General features: G+C 39.2%; 1 protein-coding gene across 1 annotated transcript in view; it reads left to right on the forward strand.

The window, feature by feature from the left end:
• The first annotated feature begins 16,298 nt into the window (after positions 1-16,298).
• PTH2R (parathyroid hormone 2 receptor) overlaps positions 16,299-22,570 on the forward strand; it is a 94,718-nt gene continuing 88,446 nt past the window's right edge. Inside the window, exon 1 of the mRNA XM_007966070.3 lies at positions 16,299-16,384. Within this exon, the coding sequence (XP_007964261.1) occupies positions 16,310-16,384 (75 nt within the window). The 5' untranslated portion in view covers positions 16,299-16,309. The remainder of the gene's footprint in view (positions 16,385-22,570) is intronic.

Here is a 22,570-nt window from a genome sequence, read left to right on the forward strand (position 1 = left end):
CCATGTGAGATCAAACACCTGAGTTACATTTTGGAAAATTTCTATATACCTGTTGGGGTCATCAGAAAATTGGCCCAAGTCTCCCTTTATTTGCTTAAGGTCCTGTAATGATAAGAGAACTTGAACCCTTATGGCACCACTCCCATCAGGCATTTCCTGCACAGGTAAGAGGAAGGGGAGAGTAGGATATACCTGAGCTGGTAGAGCTGGAGGAGTGGATGGTATGATTGGAAGGGGACTGGAAGGGTTGGGACATTCAATAGCTGTCTCTGATTGCTCCTCTGGAACCTGCTTTAGCTCTAGGGAACTATTCTCTGTGGGCTTGCCTGTTGTGGCTGCTAAAAGAACTGGGTCAATTGTACAGAACTTGCAAAGGTCTGGGGGCAAGGTTTGGGGGGCAAAGAAAGCCTGTACATAGGTGACCTCAGTCTATTTGCCCTTCTGTTTGCAGAAAAGTTTTAACTTTTGGATAATACTAAAATCAAGGCTTCCCCCCAGCAGGCCAGGTTTGCCTGTCCCCAAGATAGTAAGAAGGCCATGCCCTTGTGCAACAGAATAGGAGGTGCTTGTTCTTCAAAGTCTCAGGGTTGAAGGAGTCCCAGAACTTTAAAATATACCCCAGGGGGGTGCATGTTGAAGATAATCTGTTACTCATCTAGAAAGAGAAGTGAGAATACAAGTGTTCTTTCAGTCTCCTTCCTTTCAGTGTGTGATCTGGGATAGAGAAGAAAACAGTAGAGGGTGTCCCCCTCAATTATTTTCTCTCCCTGGTTCCTGGATCCCGGCACCTATTTAAATGTGCCACCCATGACTGCAGGCATGACCCTCCAAGCATGGCACCAGAGAAACTAGACTTTGGGGCCTAGTCACGCTTCCCTAAGCAGCCTTAGTCCTCTGCCTTTTATTTCCCTTTGACCTCCTAGACGTGTGTGACCTGTGTGCCTCCCTGAAAAGATGGATCTCAAGAAAAACTGCGTAATTGAGCAAGGCCCCTTTAAGGGAGGGGGCGTACTAGATTAGATTGAACTCTATATCCTGCTATTATGGCCCGTGCTAAAGCATTTACCCTTAGAAAAATTGTTCCAGTTAACTTCTGGGCTTAAAATTATTAATTTTATTTACATAATTAAATTATTTAAGTAATTAAAATTATTAATACTATTATTAAGTACTTATTAATTAAATACTGTCTTAATCAGAGACAGAATAGGTGCCTTAAACGAACGTAGAAACTGAATGGCCATTTATTTTCCTGCTGATGGGACAATAACGAGACTAAAATTTGGCTGCGGAAGACATCTTACTCCTAACTGTTAAAGGCAGAACTTGCCTGTTCCCAGAAGAGGCCTAGAATCTGATCCCTATTGGTGCAAAAGGAAGCTGCGGTGTGGCTGTGGAAAAAAAAAATGTGCCTCATGTAGAGGATTTCTGTTTCCACTAGGTGGTGCTGTTGGCTTAGAAAACTGTGTGCTCGCCAGCGATGTGGTGGCAAGAAACCTCACCACCGGGGAAAGGGAACAACTCTGTTCCTAGAAGACTGCAACCACATTTTCCTGATCTTGCCTAACAGGATTACTTTCCTAGGCTCTACAAATCCCTGCACATTTCACAAAGAGAAAGAGTATGAGACCGTGGATAGAGAAGGAAGGAGAATTTTGCAACAGGATAGCTGAGGATTCTCTGCCAACACCCAGAATGGGCTGTCAGAGGCTGGGCCCAGTCCAGAGGCCTTTGAATCATGCCAGGGTCAGAAATCTGCCCTGGCCAGAAATTCTCAGTTACCTGAGAACTTTTCCCAGCCTCACACAATGGCAAGGTCTCCCTGTGAAAAGAAGCTGTTTCAAAAATGGCCAACATTACCAATGACCCTGGGGTACTGTGGGGTTCTCCATGTTTTCACCAGCAAGCCTCACATCCAAGCAGCTGATTGTAAGCATGTGTACCCATCTGATGGATGCCCATTGATTTATTTGATTTTGTTTTAAAATAGAGGCCAAGACCAGGGCATTCAGACAAGAGAAAGTAATAAAGAGTATTCAATTAGGAAAAGAGGAAGTCAAATTCTCCCTGTTTGCAGATGACATGAATTGTATATTTAGAAAACCCCGTTGCCTCAGCCCCAAATCTCCTGAAGCCGATAAGCAACTTCAGCAAAGTCTCAGGATACAAAATCAATGTGCAAAAATCACAAGCATTCCTATACACCAATAACAGACAGAGAGCCAAATCATGAATGAACCCCAATTCACAATTGCTACAAGGAGAATAAAATACCTAGGAATCCAACTTACAGGGGATGTGAAGGATGTCTTCAAGGAGAACTACAAACCACTGCTCAATGAAATAAAAGAAGACACAACTAAATGGAAGAACATTCCATTCTCATGGATAGGAAGAATCAATATCGTGAAAATGGCCATACTGCCCAAGATAATTTATAGATTCAATGCCATCCCCATTAAGCTACCAATGACTTTCTTCACAGAATTGGAAAAAACTACTTTAAAGTTCATATGGAACCAAAAAAGAGCCCATATAGCCAAGACAATCCTAAGGAGAAAGGACAAAGCTGGAGGCATCACGCTACCTGACTTCAAACTATATTACAAGGCTACAGTAACCAAAACAGTATGGTACTGGTACCAAAACAGAGATATAGACCAATGGAACAGAACAGAGCCCTCAGAAGTAACACCATACATAGACAGTGATCTGATCTTTGACAAACCTGACAAAAACAAGAAATGGGGAAAGGATTCCCTATTTAATAAATGGTGCTGGGAAAACTGGCTAGCCACACATAGAAAGCTGAAACTGGATCATTTCCTTACTCCTTATACAAAAATTAATTCAAGATGGATTAGAGACTTAAATGTTAGACCTAAAACCATAAAAACCCTAGAAGAAAACCTAGGCAATACCATTCAGGACATAGGCATGGGCAAGGACTTCATGTCTGAAACACCAAAAGCAATGGCAACAAAAGCCAAAATTGACAAATGGGATCTAATTAAACTAACGAGCTTCTGCACAGCAAAAGAAACTATCATCAGAGTGAACAGGCAACCTACAGAATGGGAGAAAATTTTTGCAATCTACCCATCTGACAAAGGGCTAATATCCAGAATCTACAAAGAACTTAAACAAATTTACAAGAAAAAAACAACCCCATCAAAAAGTGGGCAAAGGATATGAACAGACACTTCTCAAAAGAAGACATGTATGCAGCCAACAGAGACATGAAAAAATGCTCATCATCACTGGTCATCAGAGAAATGCAATTCAAAACCACAATGAGATACCATCTCACGCCAGTTAGAATGGCAATCATTAAAAAGTCAGGAAACAACAGATGCTGGAGAGGATGTGGAGAAATAGGAATGCTTTTACACTGTTGGTGGGAGTGTGAATGAGTTCACCCATTGTGGAAGACAGTGTGGTGATTCCTCAAAGATCTAGAACTAGAAATACCATTTCACCCTGCAATCCCATTACTGGGTATATACACAAAGGATTACAAATCATGCTACTATAAAGACACATGCACACGTATGTTTATTGCAGCACTATTCACAGTAGCAAAGACTTAGAACCAACCCAAATGTCCATCAATGATAGACTGGATTAAGAAAATGTGGCACATATACACCAGAGAATGCTATGCAGCCATAAAAAGGATGAGTCCATGTCCTTTGCAGGGACGTAGATGAAGCTGGAAACCATCATTTTCAGCAAACTATCACAAGGAGAGAAAACCAAACACTGCATGTTCTCACTCATAGGTGGGAATTGAACAATGAGAACACTTGGACACAGGGTGGGGAATATCACATGCTGGGGCCTGTTGTGGGGTTGGGGGCTGGAAGAGGGATAGCATTAGGAGAAATACCTAATGTAAATGATGAGTTGATGGGTGCAGCAAACCAACATGGCACATGTATAAATGTGTAACAAACCTGCACGTTGTGCACATGTACCCTAGAACTTAAAGTATAATAAAAAAAAAAAAAAAAAAAAAAGAGGCCAAGAACACCTTGGAATGACAGAACAGATTTTTAGCTTACTCCTATACTTAACACTCTGAAGAATGCTGTACTTTGGATACCTGGCCAATGCACCAAAATGATATGGCTTTGATGACTGGAGGAACACCAGGGTCCTTGGTCTCGCGCCAGTTTGAATAAAATGACACAGACACATGTGGAGTGGTTTTAGGGAGTGGAGAATTGTAATAGGCAAGAAAGAAGGAAGAGGCTCCCCCTGTACAGAGATAGAGGTGGTGGGGCTTTAAGCTGAAAGAGGGAACCCTGAGTGCAGTGACTATGAGGAGGCTGGAGGAGGTGGTGTCTTACTGGCATAGCACCCAGAGGATTGGTTTGACCAGGTATGTCATTCAAGTAGCCGGTGAAAAAACTGGCCCTCCTACCCTAGCTTTTAATATGCAAATGAAGGGCGCCATGATGTTCTGCACATATGGGGATGTGGGGGTGGCCATGTTGCCACGTACATGTGGGCACAAGAAGATGCCAGGAATCGCCATGTTTGGTGGACCTAGTTTCTAATGGCCTGCAGTTGCATATCAAAGCTTGTCTGCCAGGGTCTAAGAGCCAGAGTTTTTCTGCTAGGCCAGAAACATTTCTGGAGCTGCATTAAAGAAAAACTTCCCAAGGACCCCTTTTCTTCTTTATCTGTCTGAAATATTTTTTTAATAACTCCTATAACATAATGATTACTAGAAAGCAATTTATTCATGAAACTTAAAACTAAAATCAAATAATAGAAAATTAATTCATTGGGTTTTGATATTAATATTCTTTAAGCCACAGAAGTCATGGAAAAGACTGAATTTGTCACCCTAGGCATTTCATTAAAAAAAAGTTAGTTTCTTTTGTCTCAGAATGAAGTAGTCTAAGTCCCAGAGCAGATATATCCTCATTATCATTAGTGAAATGGTGGTTTACTTAATTTTTAACGTATAAATAGAGTCCATGTCACATTTATCACTCCTTGGCATTCTCTTCAAGGATCTGATGCCAGAATGGCCATGGAAGTCAAACATGTCTCATGCAAGAAATGGAGCAAAAAGTTTCTATGAGTTTATGGTAATGGTTGTTTGGAAGTGTTTACTTTTTGTAGCAAGTATTGTCAATGTTCCAATCATTTCCGATGATCTTGGTGATTTGGTAGATAATTAGATGTGTGTCCTTAGACCAAGAAACTGCAAAGGCATAGAAGAAAGACAATGTTCTTGTGTTCAATGCTCTTGTGTTCAACACAATGCTCTTGGGTTCAAAACGAAAAGCTTCTTTAGGGGCATTGTATTTTACTTAGATAATCATTTTAGAGCTTTATATGAGGTGTCTGGATGTGGTTTGGGGAATGTAATTAGATCAATTCCCTTAAAACTGTTTAAAGTGATTTCTCTCTTTCTGTAAGTTATTATATTACTAATTAATTTATTTACTATCTTGATTTTGTGCTGTTTGAATCTTAAGGCAGAAAAGAATTGTCTCATCTACCTGTATCTCTTGTGATAACACATATACTGGAATTAGAAAATTAGACTCTCTTGAATTCTAGCTCTTAATGAGCACCAAACTTGACTCAGAATTCAAAGGATCAGGTAAGCACCAGGCACAAATGAAACAGTGTTTTCTTGGAGAAGTCTGAGACCATTTGGCACAGATTTCCAAAATGACCCTATTCTCATGCAGTAGGATAAGTTTTAGATTTAACAGACAAGCTTCTTTATGAGCAATATGTGCAGAGACACTGTTCAAACAGAGGGAATAATTCCAGTTATGCAATGTCTCTTCTTCATACCTTATTGATTGTTTACATAATCATCTCTTAGTTTCCCATCTCATCCATAAACCTGTGAATTCGAAGTTTATTTATAATAAAAACCTACACAATCAAGATGTGTGCTCCTAAAAGCATTTTATACTCTCCATTATCTTTCCATTCCTAGTAAATACTTAGTGGGTTTCCTGAAAAATTTGGTTATTCATATGTGTGCCGGGAAGGGTTAGCTCAGTAGGTCTGGGTTGCTCAAACCCTGCACATCCCCAAGAAAGGCCACTCCTGAGGCCTGGTCCTTGGCTGGTTTCTGGGAGATGAGCTCTAAGTCCTCGGCATAATCTGATGGATAAAAGTGGTTTGTGTCTCTGCAGCCTTAGGCTACGCTGTACCTGTTTGAGCAGGTAGTTTGTGCTAACAATGTGATCTATGGTGAATGTCTGTTTTTGCTTGGGGCAGGGTTATGGTGGGGCTGGGTTCCCAGTATGTGATTAAAAACCCTGGACACCAGGACTCAGATAAGCTTCCCTGGTTGGCAACACTTTGCACAAGTTGTCATACATCATTGCTGGGAGAATTAAGTGCGTCTGTGTGACTCTACTGGGAGAAGACCCCTGGAAGCTTGTTCCTGGTTCTGCCTGAACATCACCTTATGTGACTTTTTCCTATGTTGAATTTAATCTGTATCCTTTCAGTCTAAGGAATCATAACCATGAGATAACATCCGAGTCCTATGAGTCCTTCTAGCAAATCATTAAGCATGATGGTGGTGGTTTTGGGGACTCCCAACACAGCATGTTTACCAAGAGATTTATTTGAGGTTTTTCTTTCCTTTCTGATAGAGAAAAGTTCACACGTGCTGTTCATCTTTTCCTTCCCACTATGTAGTGTGGAGCTATGAACCTCTGTGCTCACGTCCTCTCAGCCCTTTTTATTGATACTCACCCTGTCTCTGGGGCCTTAAACCTTCATTAATAACCCTATGGAAAGTAAAACTTTATTTCAGTAGGTCTCCAGTTATAGCACCTAGAAAATTAAACTCTTCCTAAAACCCAAGTTACTTCTTTCAGCGATTTGGCCTATTTTGTTTTTCAGAAAACTCTTCTGTTTATACCTTACTAAAATATTATATTGTAGTGGTTATATTTCCAGAGGCTAGTAGAGTACTTGTTTATTGAAAACAAAATAAAATATGAATTCTAAATAGTAATGTCTAAATTCTTCAAATTTTAAATGGTAGAATTGACTTTGGTAGACCTTTTCTCCTTTGTAATATATTGTTATAATATCCTGAGACATACTCAGCATAAATATCTTCCCAGTCATTAAATTAGTCATCAGCACCTCTCTTTGGGGACTGCCTACAATGAAAGGATGTGTCTTTCAGTGGAATATTCTTATATTTCCAGGGGTAGTGAGAGCTATTTGAATTTCTCATTAGAATATCTTTTTCAGATGTCTAGTTTAACCTGGTAACCTAGTGAAAATAGCAACATCCACATCACTAAAGGATGGTTCAGAGTAGATTATATTAGTGGTTATTTTGGTATTAGATTTGTGGTACTATCTATAACCTTTTATACAGATCTCATTAATTTATTTTAATGTAGGGAAAATCATTTTAGACATGGATGAATCAGACAACAACTTAATTTTATCTAAATATTTTGCAAATTTGGTCAGCAAGAGTTCACTATATAATTGCTAAAATAGTTTCTTTAATTTCCAAAGCATATGTATATTTTATTGGAAATGTGATTTATGTGCATTATATTCAACTAATAAACATTATATTTGATGTCTCAGTAAGTAACCAGATGTATATGTAGCTCTTGAACTTTTATTGCACAAACATAAAAATTCTGTTTGTGGAGAGAATAAAAGCAAATTTCATAGTAGACCTCAGTATATATTTGACAAGTACTGACCTCATACTTCTAGAATAGAAACCAACTTGGTATGACACATGAGAGTCAGTAGACCTAGCTTATGATCATTATGATAATTCATTGGTTGCATTCCAGATATCAGAGGGAGGTATACAAGAGGATTATGCCATGCTCAGAAATATTGGGTGTATGTGTATGAATCCTATGAAGAAATCATTCATATTCCCATAAACACTGAGTTTCTTCACAGTCTCACCTTCCATCTGTATGGGAACTATTCCCAAATCTGTTTTCAGCACTTACCTCAGCCTTACTCTCCAATTTCACATTCTTTTCAAAAGTCTCCAAATTCTCCCCTACCTGCCACCTGTATGTTCCAATGTTACCTGAAATGGAACATGAGGAGAGTTAGGAATTAGCATCTGTCCCCTGTAAAAACAGTGCCCTTTCCTGCCTTCCCACTACTATCAATACTAGTCTTGTTCTTTTGGCCTCTGAGACTTGCAAAATGGTTTTTTTTCTTCCCCCGTCATTCCTTTTACCTTCCAGACCACTCAGTGACTATGTCCTGTTAATATTTTCTTCATGGTGTCTCTCCTTTTTATTCCTTCCCAAGTATATATATATATTTTTTACTTAATCCTTTTCCTCCTCAGGGTTTGCAGCTGCCCTTCTTCCTCTGCGGCACACCTGCTGTTTTAGAATCCCTCCTGTTCTGCACGTCTCCTGCTTTGCACATGTTCTTCTCTGCTTCGAATGCCATCTTCAGCATCCTCCGTTGGGTCACATGCAGCCATTCTTCACGCTCAGTTCTGATGACTCCTCTGGAAATCCTCTCTCACCACACAAGGCTTAGAGGACTTCTGCTGTCTTTAAGGCTCTGGGAGTGCACTGGAAACAGGACAGGATCATTCTCCTTGAAGCTCTAGTGCCTACTAGACCCTAGCCACAGTGTGTTGTTATTACAGGTTGTCCCCTTACACAGCTCCCTGGTTCCTCTCCACTGCATCTGTTCTACAAGAGCCAAGAGAACGCCTTTTCCTACAAAAACATTTTTGTATCACAGCCATTTGGCGGCACATGACTGGCTACCACACCATTGCAAATGCCATGTCTTAGCCAGGCTTTGAAGGACTCCCAGTTCCTGCTACTCCACCTCACTTTCCCATTTTTACCAACAAGGCCGTTTTCTTCCTGTTTTTGCACATTATATAACACACCCAGCTTCTTGGTGTGCTTTTGCCATTCAAAACACTTAAAATGCCCTTCCCCTCTGTCATAGCTTCTGAGAAGCTTTGCAGATTTTCTCACTATCCTGGAAGACTTCTTCAAGTAACCTTAGCCCCAAAGTAATCAGTCCCTCCCTCTGCAGCCTGTAGCTATTTTTATATTACATTATTTTGTCCATTTGATATTTTGCTTTGTCATATAAATTCTTTAGGGGAAAACCAGTACGTTCCCTTTTTTTTGTTTTTGTCATTATTTACTTGTTACGGTGATCTTTCTTGTCTAAAAAGTTAGCATAAATTGTTAGCATAAATTGCTAACAAAACGTCATAGCTCCCTACATCTTAAAAAGTCCTTAATCAAATTTTATTTTTCAAGGCATCTTGTACTTATTTTAAGTGATAAAGAAACAACTAGATTGACATTTTCAATGTTCTTTCCTAATCCATCTTCAAATTAAAGAGTTGTTACTTTTCTTATCTAGGTGAAATTTCTCTTTCTTGTGTTATTTGGTACATTCTTGGGAGCATATGCCTTCGTATGCTGCAAGACTCAATATAAATTGCTCATAGATATGTCATACTGCCTGTAATGCTGACTGATCCTTTGGTTTAACAAGGATTAAAAATGTAATTCTATTGGGAAGTTATCTGTGTTGGGGGGAAATGAGAAAATGCATGAGAAGGTGCTTAGTACATCTGCGAAGTTCTATGGAAATGCTAAAGCACATTCTATAGGGGCTTGGTAGAATGGTAGAAAAAGTGAAAAATGTGAAAACAGAAGACCTAAGCTGAGGTCTTCCCTGGCTGCTGCGTGTCCTTCTGCACATCATTTAGCTTCTTTCTGAGTTGTAGTTTCCTCATCTAAATGGGTACTACCACGAAAATGGGTATCTTAGTTTATGTCTCTCTAAGGCTTGTTTGGGGAATCAGGATATTTTGCTGGATGCAAATGTTTTGAAGAATGCAGATTTATGAAATAAATTGGTAATATGTTAAAAATATGAGCTATTGTTATAGCCAGCAAATTATAGCCATTTAATCCATGATATTAGCTAGCTCAGTCAGACGTTTTCCATGGAGGCAGTAAGATTTTCATTATTAGAATTGTTTTTATTGAGGAAATATGCTATACATATGTAGGGATGGTTTACGTATTGGGAAGAAGTTAAACGACTTTTTCACATAGTAAAATCCTATGGGATTTCTAGAGAAGACTTACAGCTTTCCTAAATTGTTGACAGAAGAGTGTGTCAACTCTGAGAAATCCATTTAATTTTAGAAAGACAAAATGGAGGTACAAAAAGCCGAAGGGGCTATTTGTCCAGTTAGCATTTGGACAGGATTAAATCCTGGTGCTAAGTGATCTAACAATTAATGAAATCATATTGCCCTTACATGAGATGCCAGCAGCTAGATTTCACACTGCAAGCACAGGAGTTTGATGACAGGATGGTGTTCAGTTATTATTGGTGTGTAGCAAGCTACCCCTAAACTTAATGACTTAAAGTAAGTACAACCACTTACATAGCTCAGAAATCTGTAATTTGGACAGGGCTCTTCTCTACTTAAGCTGGCATCAACTGAGGCAGCTCAACTTGGGTTAGAGGATTCAGTTCCAACATGGCTCACTTATAGGGTTGATGAGTTACCACTGGTTGTTGCCTGGAACAGTGGTTAGGATTGAGACCTGAGATCTTCAGTTGCCTGCACTGGCTTTCTCTATGGGCGTCTCAGACTTCCTCACAGCATGGTGGCTAAATTCCAAGACTGAAAGGAAGTCCTAGAGCCTGGCAGTAGAAGCTGCCAGTTTCTTAAGGCCACGGTTTATTTCTACTATATTCTATAGATCAAGCAGTCATAGAGCCCATAATCACAGGAAGGAAACATAGACCCTCACCTCTCAATGAAAAGTGTGTGTCCAAGAGTTTTGGGGACATATTTTAAAACCTCTACAGTCAGAGAGTGTAAGGGGAGGACAGAGAGAAGAAGAACATTAAGTCTTAGGAGGACAAGCTTGAGTTGGGGCTGTTAGTTGGCTACTGAGAAGAAAGTTCTCATCTAATTATTTGAGAAACAAAGGCAGAACATTAGGAACTTAACAAGTAGGGTAGCGTAGATTTAAGAGAGAGGAAATGACATGGTGCCAAGCACACAATTGTCCAACTTCTTAATTTTGTTCAGGCTTTATCTTGACTGAGGTGGGCCTTGAATTTGTTAATAATTTTCTTTAATCCTCAGTAGGGAAACTTTAAAATTGGCTATTGCTTCCTTTTCATTATTTCTCTTAAGCTACAAATTAATTACTGAGTATTTCCATAATAGGCTTTGCATATTAATAATTATAAATGGAATGTAATAGTGTATATGAAAGTATTATGCAAATACCAAGCTTACTGTCATTTGTATAACTATACAGCTGATAAAAGTTTCTTCGACATTGTCATTATCTCATTTAATTGTTACATGGACCTTAGGAGGCAAGTTGTTATTAGTAATAACAACTTTTCCTAATTAAACAGAGAGAAAGACACTTGCACACAAGCCACTGCACATCAGTTTGGAGTCAAGACAAAAACCCTCGCCTTGGGGAGTACCTTTTCTCTTCAGATGTACCCCAAGAAGTACCTGTGTTTGAATGGCCAGACTTCTCTGTTGTTATCTGGCTACTTCCTGAGTTCCAGTGAGAAAACCCTCAGGACTGAGCTTCAGAGGCCTAAGTTCTTCAGCTTTCCAAATTTAACAGTCAGGCACTCAGAGGAAAGATTGCCAACCATTTGATGGAGGTGTTTCACATCTGAGTTTGATGAATGGTGTTCCACCCTGGATAAACTGGAGAGATGCTCTATTCAATCGATTGCAAACCCTACTTTGATTTCTAAGCCTCTTCTATAGAGCAGCCTTACATCGAGCTAAAGTTGTGATTTCAGAGGCATTAGCAAACTTTTGTCCTCCACCTCCCTTCAAAATATCTTTCCCAATAAAAAGATGGATTCTTTAATAAGTGATGTTGCATTAACTGGTTAGGTACTTGGAGAAATTGTTATATTACCTAAAAAATTGATACTTTAAAACATTAAATGTAAAATTATGAAACGGTAGAAAAGAACTAGTAAAAAGATCTGATGAAAAGATTTTCTATTTTTTAGTATGCAATTCCTTTCTTCCATAAAAGCTAAGGAAGAAATGATAAAAGAAAAGATTGCTAGATTTAGATACATAAATTTAAAAAAAACCTCTGCACTGATCAAGATATTATAAATTAGGCCAAAAACAAAGTTGAAAAACATTTTGGTATTTATGTCAGAAAAATATTTTATATTGTAAATATAGACAGTGCTTTTCTACATAGATAGGGAATACTCAAACTTACCACAGCCCTTGGCCCATTCACAGACTAGGATCACAATAATAATAATAATAATAATAATAATATTCATCTTCACCAAACAATGCTAATGATACTAGCTAATACTTATTGAGCATTTCCCTGGACTTTATGTTTGTTTACTCACTTAACTTTTCCAGCAAAATTTTGAGGGAGTGCAGTGGGCTGAATGTTCATGTTCCCCCAAAATACACATATTGAAGTTCTAGTCCTTAAGGTGATGGTTTACTAGGCAGAGACTTTGAGAGGTGATTTGGTCACGAGGGCTCTGAGACTAGTGTCCTTATAAAAGAGACCTCAGAAAAATCCCTCATCCCTTCTGCCATGTGAGGTTGCAATGAGAAGACAGCAGTGGTCAATGAGGAAGCAGGCTTTTATCAGACACTGAACCTGCCAGCACCTTGATCTTGGACTTTCCAGCCTCCAAACTGTGAGAAATAAATCTCTGTTGTTTATAAGCCACCCAGTTTATGGTATTTTGTTATAGCATCCGGAGCTGAGTAAAGGAGGTTCTCTCATTTCTCCCATCTTGCAATTGAGGAGATTAAGACAAAGAGAGGCCAGTATATAATTTGCTCAGGGTTACGCAGCTAGCACGTGGCAGGGCCAGAATTCAAAGCCTTTCTTCTTTCAAGAGGCAAGAACAAGAGATTTTAAAAGGCTGTAATACAATTGGCCAATGAATGTCTAAAATAGTCAAACTTAAAAATATACTAAAAATAAAAACAATAATGATATGTCCATCTTTGCTAAATTGTGAAGACTTTGAAAAATAGTAACAACCAAGACAAGAGAGTAGGGAAACACTTCACCAAGGCCATGTGTTCTATTTGTAAATATTCACAATTAGCCTTAAATTTGAGCATATATTTTTAACAAAAATTTCATTAAAAATTTTATATCAAGACAATATTCAATGATTTACATACAAACACATGTTCAAGAATAATCATTAGAGGTTCAGTAATGACCTGAGGTAAAACCTAGGAATATGCATTTTAACAAGCGCAGCTGATTCTGATACCTTGACCAGCATGTGACATGGTGGTCCTGCAAAAGACAAAAACAAACTAACAAATAAATAAACACCAGCAAAAATCCAAAGCAAAACATTGCCAGAAATAACAAGAAAATGTCATTTTGACTGTGATTTGCTCAGAATTGAGTCTCTTTATCATCAAAATTCCATTTTTCATTTGTAATTGGAGATGATAAGACCTGTCACCTGCCTTTCATTGATTTAAGGATTGACAAGATGTCATTTGCAGCAATTTGGCAGGTAAGTCATTTAATCAGCTTTGCATAAAGGTTTGTTTTAAAGTTGTTAGCTTATAAATAATGTTAATTAATTATTCCTAATTTACCCATGATATAAGCAATTACATATTTTATGACAAGAGCCACAAATATCTTGATATCACAGCAATTTATATATTTTTTCACTTTACCTAACATTTTTCAATTACCACAGTCTAATCAAGGCTTTCAATACTTTCAGTCTTGAACTGTGGATTTGTACCTGTTAGTATGAATGGACCACTTGAATAGCATACATTTAACAAAAATTGGTTTTAAGTTCCAAGGTATAGAACTTCTTATTTGATTGAACGTCTAGTTAATAAATAGCAGTAGTCTTGGGTACCCTTTGTGCTGTAATGCAGGGTTTCTCAACCTTGGCACTATTGACATTTTGGGCCAGATATTTCTCTGATTTGAGGGGCTGTCCTATGAATTGTGGGATGTTTAGCAGCATCCATAGCCTCTTCCTACCACAAGCCAGTAGCATGTGTGACATATCAAAACTGTGACACAACCAAAAATGTTCTCAGATACTGCCAGACTCCTAAAGTGGAGCATGAAATTTTTCTTGGCCCAGAACCCATGCTGTTATGCACATTAAATTATTCTCAATTTTTGGGAGATAGAACAATGAAATGAAAAGAAAAACTGCATGGAAAAGTATTCCTGGTTTTGTGAGTCCTAAGGAACATGATAAAAATTTGTAGTAATATTATTGCACAAATAGAACGGATGACTAGCAGTGCCACAATGATGGAATATCTGGACCTTGGACAAATACTTAGTGTCTATTTCCTTGTCTATTAATATGGATAACGATAATACTTACCTCACAGAGTTAAAGATTAATTTCATGGAAAGTACTTAGAATAGTAACTGAATGTAGTAGCACATAAAAATGTTATATATCAGTATTACTACCATTATCATTATTTTCTTGCTTGAATAGGGTAATGTAACATGTGACGATTGTAAATCATGTAATCAAATTGAAGATTTTAGATAATAGCAACTATAGAGGGTTCTATTTTGAAAAAGAGTTTCAACACCCACCTCCAAAAAGAACACACAAAAAACAAAAGCTCAAAACAAAAACTTTAAATCAGTGATGAAATCAGTGGAAAGTAAACTTTATTTGGTAATTCTGCAGGCATGTGCCAAGGTATGTATGTTGTATAATTTAGGTTCTGCTATTTCAAAAAAGCACATGAAATTGTTTATAATACATATACACGATATAAACAACACTATTAAAATAGAGATAGGAGTGAACATTTTCAGACATGTAGAAATGGAAATATGTCACTCCTTTAAATGTTTTAGAGCTGGTTGGCAATCAATAATCTATACATTTTATAAGCAAACCCAGTTGTCATTTTGGCAGCAAATGAAGCCAATCTGTGAGAAATCTCAGATTATTGTGAATTATTGGGCTTCACCTATGGGAATCGCCTTTTTCCAACAGTATCAGATCCTGGGAGACTCAATGTCTAAAGCATTCTCTGGCATCTTCATAATTAGGTTCTGAGGAAAATATAGGAATAGGCTTTGTCCCAAATCAAGGTGCTTACACAGCCACACACAAAGTGTTAAAGAATATTAGACTGGACGCGGTGACTCACGCCTGTAATCCCAGCACTTTGGGAGGCAGAGGTGGGCGGATCACTTGAGGTCAAGGGTTCGAGATCAACCTGGCCAACATGGAGAAACTTCGTCTCTACTTAAAAAAATAAATAAATACATAAAAAAAAATAGCTGGGCGTGGTGGCGCGCCTGTAGTATCAGCTACTTGGGGAGGCTGAAGCAGAAGAATCGCTTGAACCCAGGAGGTGGAGGTTGCAGTGAGCCAAGATCATGCCACTGCACTCCAGCCTGGGCGACAGAGGGAGACTCCATCTCAAACACAACAAAATAAAACAAAATAAAGGAAAAAAAAGAATATTAGTTATCTTTTTTAAATGCCAGAATTCAAAGCACAATACCACACAAAGAACTTTTAAACCACAAGAAATACATATATTATTTCTACTTAACACACACCCAGTATTATAATGGTTAGGAGAAAATTAGAGCATTTTAGAGGGTTTTAGGACTGTCCGGCGAACAGCGCAGACGCAGGGCCCACCTGGCCTTGGGAGCCTTTAGTCATCCTGTGACTGTCCTAGGGCCCGATGGTCAGCGCACGCAGGACAGTAGGGAACTTCTGGACCACTCCCCGAAGACCCAGGGGGCCCCTAGAGACAGGGCCCTGGAACGCGGGACGGAGTGGAAGGAAGCAGAAGCATTGTGAATCGGGGGTGGCGGCAGCAGCTCCGTGGGATCCTTTGCCCTCCGCCCCCTGGGCTGAGGGACGCGAGGAGGAGCGCGAGCGCAGCCGCGCGGGGCGCACCCGGATCCGCCTGGCGCGGGAGCCGCCCCCTTCCCGCGGCAGGTGGCGCGGGGCTGCGAGTCAAGTGCAGGACTCGGGTCAGTTTCTCCGGAAGACAAGACCAACCTCGAGTCGCGGCGCAGCAGGACGTGGGCTCTGAGAAGCGCGTGGCTCCGGCGACAAGACCCCAAGCACCTCGGCCGGCGGCCCGGGCCCGACCACCCCAGCTGCGCATCGTTACTGACCACAAGTTTGCCCAGGCCCAGCCAAGTTGGTGACTTGGAAGCTTCTCCCGGGCTCCGGAGGAGGGTCCCTGCTTTTCTCTACAGCCGTTCCGGGCATGGCCGGATTGGGGGCGTTACTCCACGTCTGGGGTTGGCTGATGCTAGGCAGCTGCCTCCTGGCCAGAGCCCAGGTAAGAGCCAGTGCTCCGCGACACCTGTTTTCGCGGAGCCTCAGGCGGCGATTCGGCTTTAGCAGCACGGAGGCCAGGTGCGCGCGAGAGCTCATTCATGTTCACACGTCCACACACGCCCCGGCACGCACCGAGGCGCACCCGGCAGGTGCTGGCAGGCAATTAGTGGAGCTTCAAAGATCTGCTTTAGTGGAGTGATGTCCTGGGGCATCCTGGCATCCGCAAAGTAAGGGGATATTTCAGAACAGCGGAGTCGTGGATCAGGAGTGTGAGGCTGGGAAGGTGAAGAAACTTTTCTTAAACTCCGTGGTCCCCATTTAATTAATCGAAACGGCTTTCGTTTGCTGGTAATTTACCATCGCTTTTGAGAATTTCAACTTACAGGATCGATTGTGACCACTATCTGAAAGAATAATTGGCTGTCTGTGATACAGAATCACACATCATTCAAGTTAGGAGACAGAATAAAAATACCAAAATACAGCTCATTTGTTATAATGTTAAGAAGCGGTGGCTGTCACTTTCGTACTGCTAATATCATTTAGAGATTTTCTGGGCGATCTTTCACAATGAAGCCTCTTTAATGTGCAAGGCACAATTCAGACGCCCTTTTTTTTTTGAGTCAAATCAAATGTAGGGTTTACAGTCAGCTTTTCAGATGAGCTAGAGAGATGCATTGTGGTGGATGTTATGCAGTTCAAGAGCCCTGTGAATTTAAACTGAATCAAGGTATTTCCAATTCGGTAGGGGGTGCACCTAGACCATCAAATGAAGGCCCAGTAAAAAATTATTTCACCGTGAGAATGTAAAGCAGTGATTTATATATTGATACTGTCTAAACTTAATACTATGTTCTCGGCTTTGAGATGACTAGTTTAAATTTCAATTATTCTAAAAGTGTAGTTTTAGAAACCTATTTGTTATAGACATAACCAGAGACATTAAAACTTAAAGGGGATTTCTAGAATAGGTGCCATGCTAAAAGTGGGCTTTACTTAACATGACCAAGATGCTTCATGTAGATTTATTTTGTTGATAAATAAATTTTGTTAATAAGCAATTTGTGTGTCATACATTGACTAATAATATTAGCAATGGATACCTGAAAGTAAGGTACGCTTAAACCTGAAAAAATTCATCAAGTTACCAGAAGGAATGTGAATGCATGGAAAAAAATTTGGTGATAAATTTCCAGGACCGTTATAGAACTCTGGTAATCTCTACTATACTTCCTACATTTCTATCTTGTAAGATATTTGGATAATATGCTTAAAAATGGCATCTTCTTATACCTAAGAGGCAACTAACCATTTATTTTATTTAGTGTTCTAGATTACTTTTTATAAGGAAATGGGGAGGTATTATTTAGTACAATACGAATAAAAGGCTTGGGGTGGCGCACGCCTGTAATCCCAGACCTTTGGGAGATGGGAGGATCTCTTGAGCCCAGGAGTTCGAGGCTGCTCTGAGCTATGATCATGCCACTGCACCCCAGCCTGGCAACAAAATGATACCCTATCTTGAAGTAAGAAAAGAAAGAAAAGAAAAGAAAAGAAAGAAAAAAGAAATCATCATGGGATTGTGGGCAGAATATTTTCTTTTGCTTTCAACAAAACCATTAGGACACTGAATACTTTTTCTATAACTTTAAACCAGGGTTTCCCAACCTTGGCATTATTGACATTTTGGGCTATATATAATAATTCTTTGTTTTGGTGGGGGCGGGGGTGTTGTCTTGTATATTGCAGGGTATTTAGCGCCATCCCTGTCTCTTATATCCAGTAGATGCTAGTAGCACCCCTCCCCCTAACTGAGACAACCAAAAATGTCTCTAGATGTTGCTATACATATTTGGGAAGGCAGAATCACTCCTGGTTGAGAATCATTGCTTTACACGGATTTCCATTTATATCTATAGATTATGAATTGCATAAAATGACAGTTTGTGGTATTATATTACATTTGCCAAATTTTTGACATTTTAAACAAAATCTGGAGGTTAAATTCAAGTGATTTATATCGACAAACTGATACATTTTCTGATCTTCAGTTTCTTCATCTTCAAAAGAGTCATATTGGCTAAGATTCTTTTAATTCTATAATTCTTGGCTTATTACTTTAGGTTACAGTCATTTTCTACTCTGAAATTCCATTAGTTAACCTGGAGTATAACAGAGACTAAATATATTCTGGGTATTATTTACTTCAAATATCAGTTGCTGATATTATTAGCTTAAGTATGAGAGACAAGGTATTTATGAAAAATGAGCCTGGCTTTATTAATTTTTTTTTTAGCGTACCCAGTTAATGATGAATATAATGGTAGCTAACACAGATATTTGAAAAAAATTATAATATATTGATAGAAAACCAAAGGGAACTCACAGGCAGAATGAGCTTGTGTAGAGTAAATATTTAGTATTCAGTAAACATTGGATCACACCACAAAATAGATGATATAGACTAGCGCTCATCAACTGTTTTGAGGGTCTCTGTGGTTTCTGGTTGGTAAAGATACACTTTCGTCTCAATGCATAGTTCAAAAGCCATGCACTCATACGTCGTTACAGAGCCCAGCAATGCATTTTCTATAGTCAGATTATCACATGGTAATGAGGACCACTAGATAAACATGTTCAGTATTTTCTTTTACTGTGTTAGTGGATCCTCCTGGTAACAGACTGTGAGATGGAATTGGGGTGCCAGAGATTTATTAGGGGAGGAGGTAATGCTTGTGAAAGTTGAAAGGGAGAGGGAGAAGGATTGGACAGGGGTAACCTCAGACCAGCAAGCGAATCTGACAAAGTTTTGTCCAACTCAATGGAGAACCCTGGGGGAAAGGTTGCCCATCAGAGGAGTCTCCTGCTGTGAAAAAATGGCCACGTCTTAGAATTCCTACTATTGACCTTCCAGTATAAAGATTCAGAGCCTACTGGAAAAATCAGAAGTCTGTTTCTGGGTGTGGAAAAATGGTAATCAGTGATGCTACTTGCCAAGTACCAAATACTGTGCTAAGTACTTGATTCTCTCATTTAATTATCACAGTAACTTTATGAGATGGGCACTGTAATTGTTCACATTTTTATAAATGAGAAAATGGGGCTACGAGATGTTAGATAATATACTCAACTCACACAAGCAGCCATGATTTATACTCTGGCCTTTACCTCTAGGGCCCACCCCTCCTACTGGTACCCTCATTGTGGAGATTAGCTGGGCACAGCTTAGTGACATTTTGTATACACATGTCCTCTGTCCCAGCAATCTCCGTCCTTGAGTCTCTATCCCAAGGAATTTCTCACCCAGGTCTGTAATGATTCTTGCAGTAATTCTGTGATGTTAGAGAATTAGGGACAATCTGGGTGTTTGTAATGGGGTATTGTGCAGCAATAAAAAGCAATGGCTTAAGTGTGCACAAATCAGCATGGACAAAATTGTAAAAACAGGATAACGTGACACAGAAACAAGAGGATATATGGTATGATATCATTTACATACATTAAAATACATGCGTATAAACAGTAATATATGTTTTATGAACATATTCAGATAAAAGATTGTGTGTGTGTATGTGTGTGTCTCACATAAATGCTTGTATATGGGAGGTAGAGAAGTAGGAGTGGGGTATAGAGATAAAAGGGGATAAATCAACAAATCAAGTAGGCCTGCACTCTGCATCTCAATGCATGTGTTAATTAGAAATTGTGGTAATAATAAACAGAACTGTCAAAACTATTACTGGTGGAGTTAAGAATGAGGACAGCTGGGCGCAATGGCTCATGCCTGTAATCCCAGCACTTTGGGAGGCTAAGATGGGCAGATCACTTGAGGTCAGGAGTTCAAGACCAGCCTGGTCAATGTGGTGAAACACCATCTCTACTAAAAATACAAAAATTAGCTGGGTGTGGTGGCTCATGCCTGTAATCCTAGCTACTTGGGAGGCTAAGGTGGGAGGATTGCTTGAACCCTAGAGGCAGAGGTTGCAGTGAGCTGAGATCATGCCAAGTCCTAGAATATAGGCAGCTTCTCCAAAGTGGAAACTAAGGACTATCTTTGGCAGAATCAAATGGAAACTTGACTGTTGATTATCTCTATACTGTGTTTATTGCCACAAACACTATTGTAGTTAAAGATAAGAGAGTTGGTTTATTCTCATTCTTTTCTGTTGACAACCAGGACTGTTTCCATTTGTCTTCTAGTTATAAGGAAGCCTTAAATCCCTGAGGAATGGGCTTCTCAGTGGCTGCATTGATTGTGAGTAGTCTCTTCAGCCCTGGTAGACCAGAGGCAGTAAGATGGAATGGTCACAGGTGTGGCTTTTTCTTGCCAATGCACAGAGAGTAGGTTTCATTTTCCCAGAACTTCCTCAATTCTTTGTGACAAAATAAAGTATTTTCAGCCAGCATTCATGCATCTCACTTATTTTCCTGTCTTGAACTTCAGTTGGTTTTGTCATCTGCTAGAACCCATCTTGTCCTTTCTTTCCCCTCTGTTTTGTTTTTGTCTTTTCTCTGGGTTATTAATTAAGTTTTTAAACAGTCATGTGACTTTAGGTAGTTAATTTCATTTCTTGGTGTCTCCATTGGCTCCACTGTAAAATAGGAATTACTCATAGAATAAGCATTATAGTGACATCTACTCATAGAATGTGAGTCTTGAATTTAAAAATATACAAACAAAAAGCTTTAAGGTGCCTGATAACAAAATATGTGAGCTCTTTCCTCTTCTTTTATTAGAAGATCAGTCAAGTTCTTTTTAATGGAACGATTATTAGATTAAGAATATTTCTAAGCATTAGTGGGAACTCCTGAAGGCTTTTAAATGGGGTGTGTATGTGTGTGAGAATTTTGCGAGGCTATTTTCTCTTCCTTTTATTTCTTATGGCTTCTCCTTCAGAACCCACATTTTTCTGATAGCAATTGGACATTTTCTTCATAACACTGATAGCTGTTATAGTATTACATTTATTAATATAAGTACTTGGTTAATATCTACCTTCTTCATTGCTTTTGCTCAAAATTTGTTTCCTTCTTGCTGATGGATATTACCACTTTACTTTTCCCAGTTGTTATTATCTCCAAGGATCGCACAGCTGTGCTGCATGACAGATGTATTGCCTAGAGGGAGTGACACTAGTTAGAAATGAATAGAACATTGACCATTGTTGCTATTATGTGTAGATATATAATTTGGCCTTCAGCCTGATTTTCTGTAATCTCAGATACTTGTTGCCGATTGCAGGCAGGAAACGATCTTCTTGATGATTTCTCATGTCCAAAACAGGTCAACACTATTTCTAAAGTGATAATCATTGGCTGATTTCATTTCCTTATGAAATGAACTCCATCACTGAGTAGAGCTGCCATAGAATAGCCTTGAAAGGCAGAGGTAGTGCTGTGTAAGGACACTGTACTGGGAGATAGGATACCTGGCTGTAGTCCATGTTTTACTGTAAATTAGCTGGGTGGCCACAGATAAGTGGCAAAATTCTGGGTCTCATTTTGTCATATGTCAAGAGTATAAGGCTTCAAGTTCCATCATACCAGAGATTCAGATTTTTTCAGGTTATCAACAGTAGTAGCTTTAAAAGTAGTGTTTTTGCTATATACGTATAACAGGGGTCAAAAGCAAAAACTACTCGCATTTCTATTTAGTCTTTGTCTATGTGCCTGTTCAATTAATATATACTTTCAATTATGCCATAAATGAAATTTTATATATATTTTCACTTGACATTATACAATCCACTTTTTTTTCATTTTCCTATGACTATTTTCCTGTCTTCTGTACTCATTCTCTTTCTCTCTCACTACAGGCCCATCTCCTCTCCATCCCACTCAGATAATATTGTGCATCTTCCACCTTTTTCTCCATAATTTTTTTGCTCATATAAAATATAAACACAGATGTAGTTATTTCATGCTTATTTGTTTAAAAAGTGACCACCACACACACACACAAACACACACACACACAGAATGTTTATAAACAATGTAGAAGACTGGCAATTTGAACTCATTAAATTATATTACAAATGACAGAGAGCCACCACTTGAATCTTGAGAGAGTGGTCCTCCTTTCATCTTGAGTGTTGTTATCATAGTATGTTCTCCCCATGTGATGCCACTCTAGCAATTTCAGACACAGCTACATAGAAGTCATGACTACAGGAACTCCAAGAGCCAG

Source organism: Chlorocebus sabaeus, chromosome 10, assembly GCF_047675955.1.
Source record: "Chlorocebus sabaeus isolate Y175 chromosome 10, mChlSab1.0.hap1, whole genome shotgun sequence".
NCBI classification, from domain to species: Eukaryota; Metazoa; Chordata; class Mammalia; order Primates; family Cercopithecidae; genus Chlorocebus; species Chlorocebus sabaeus.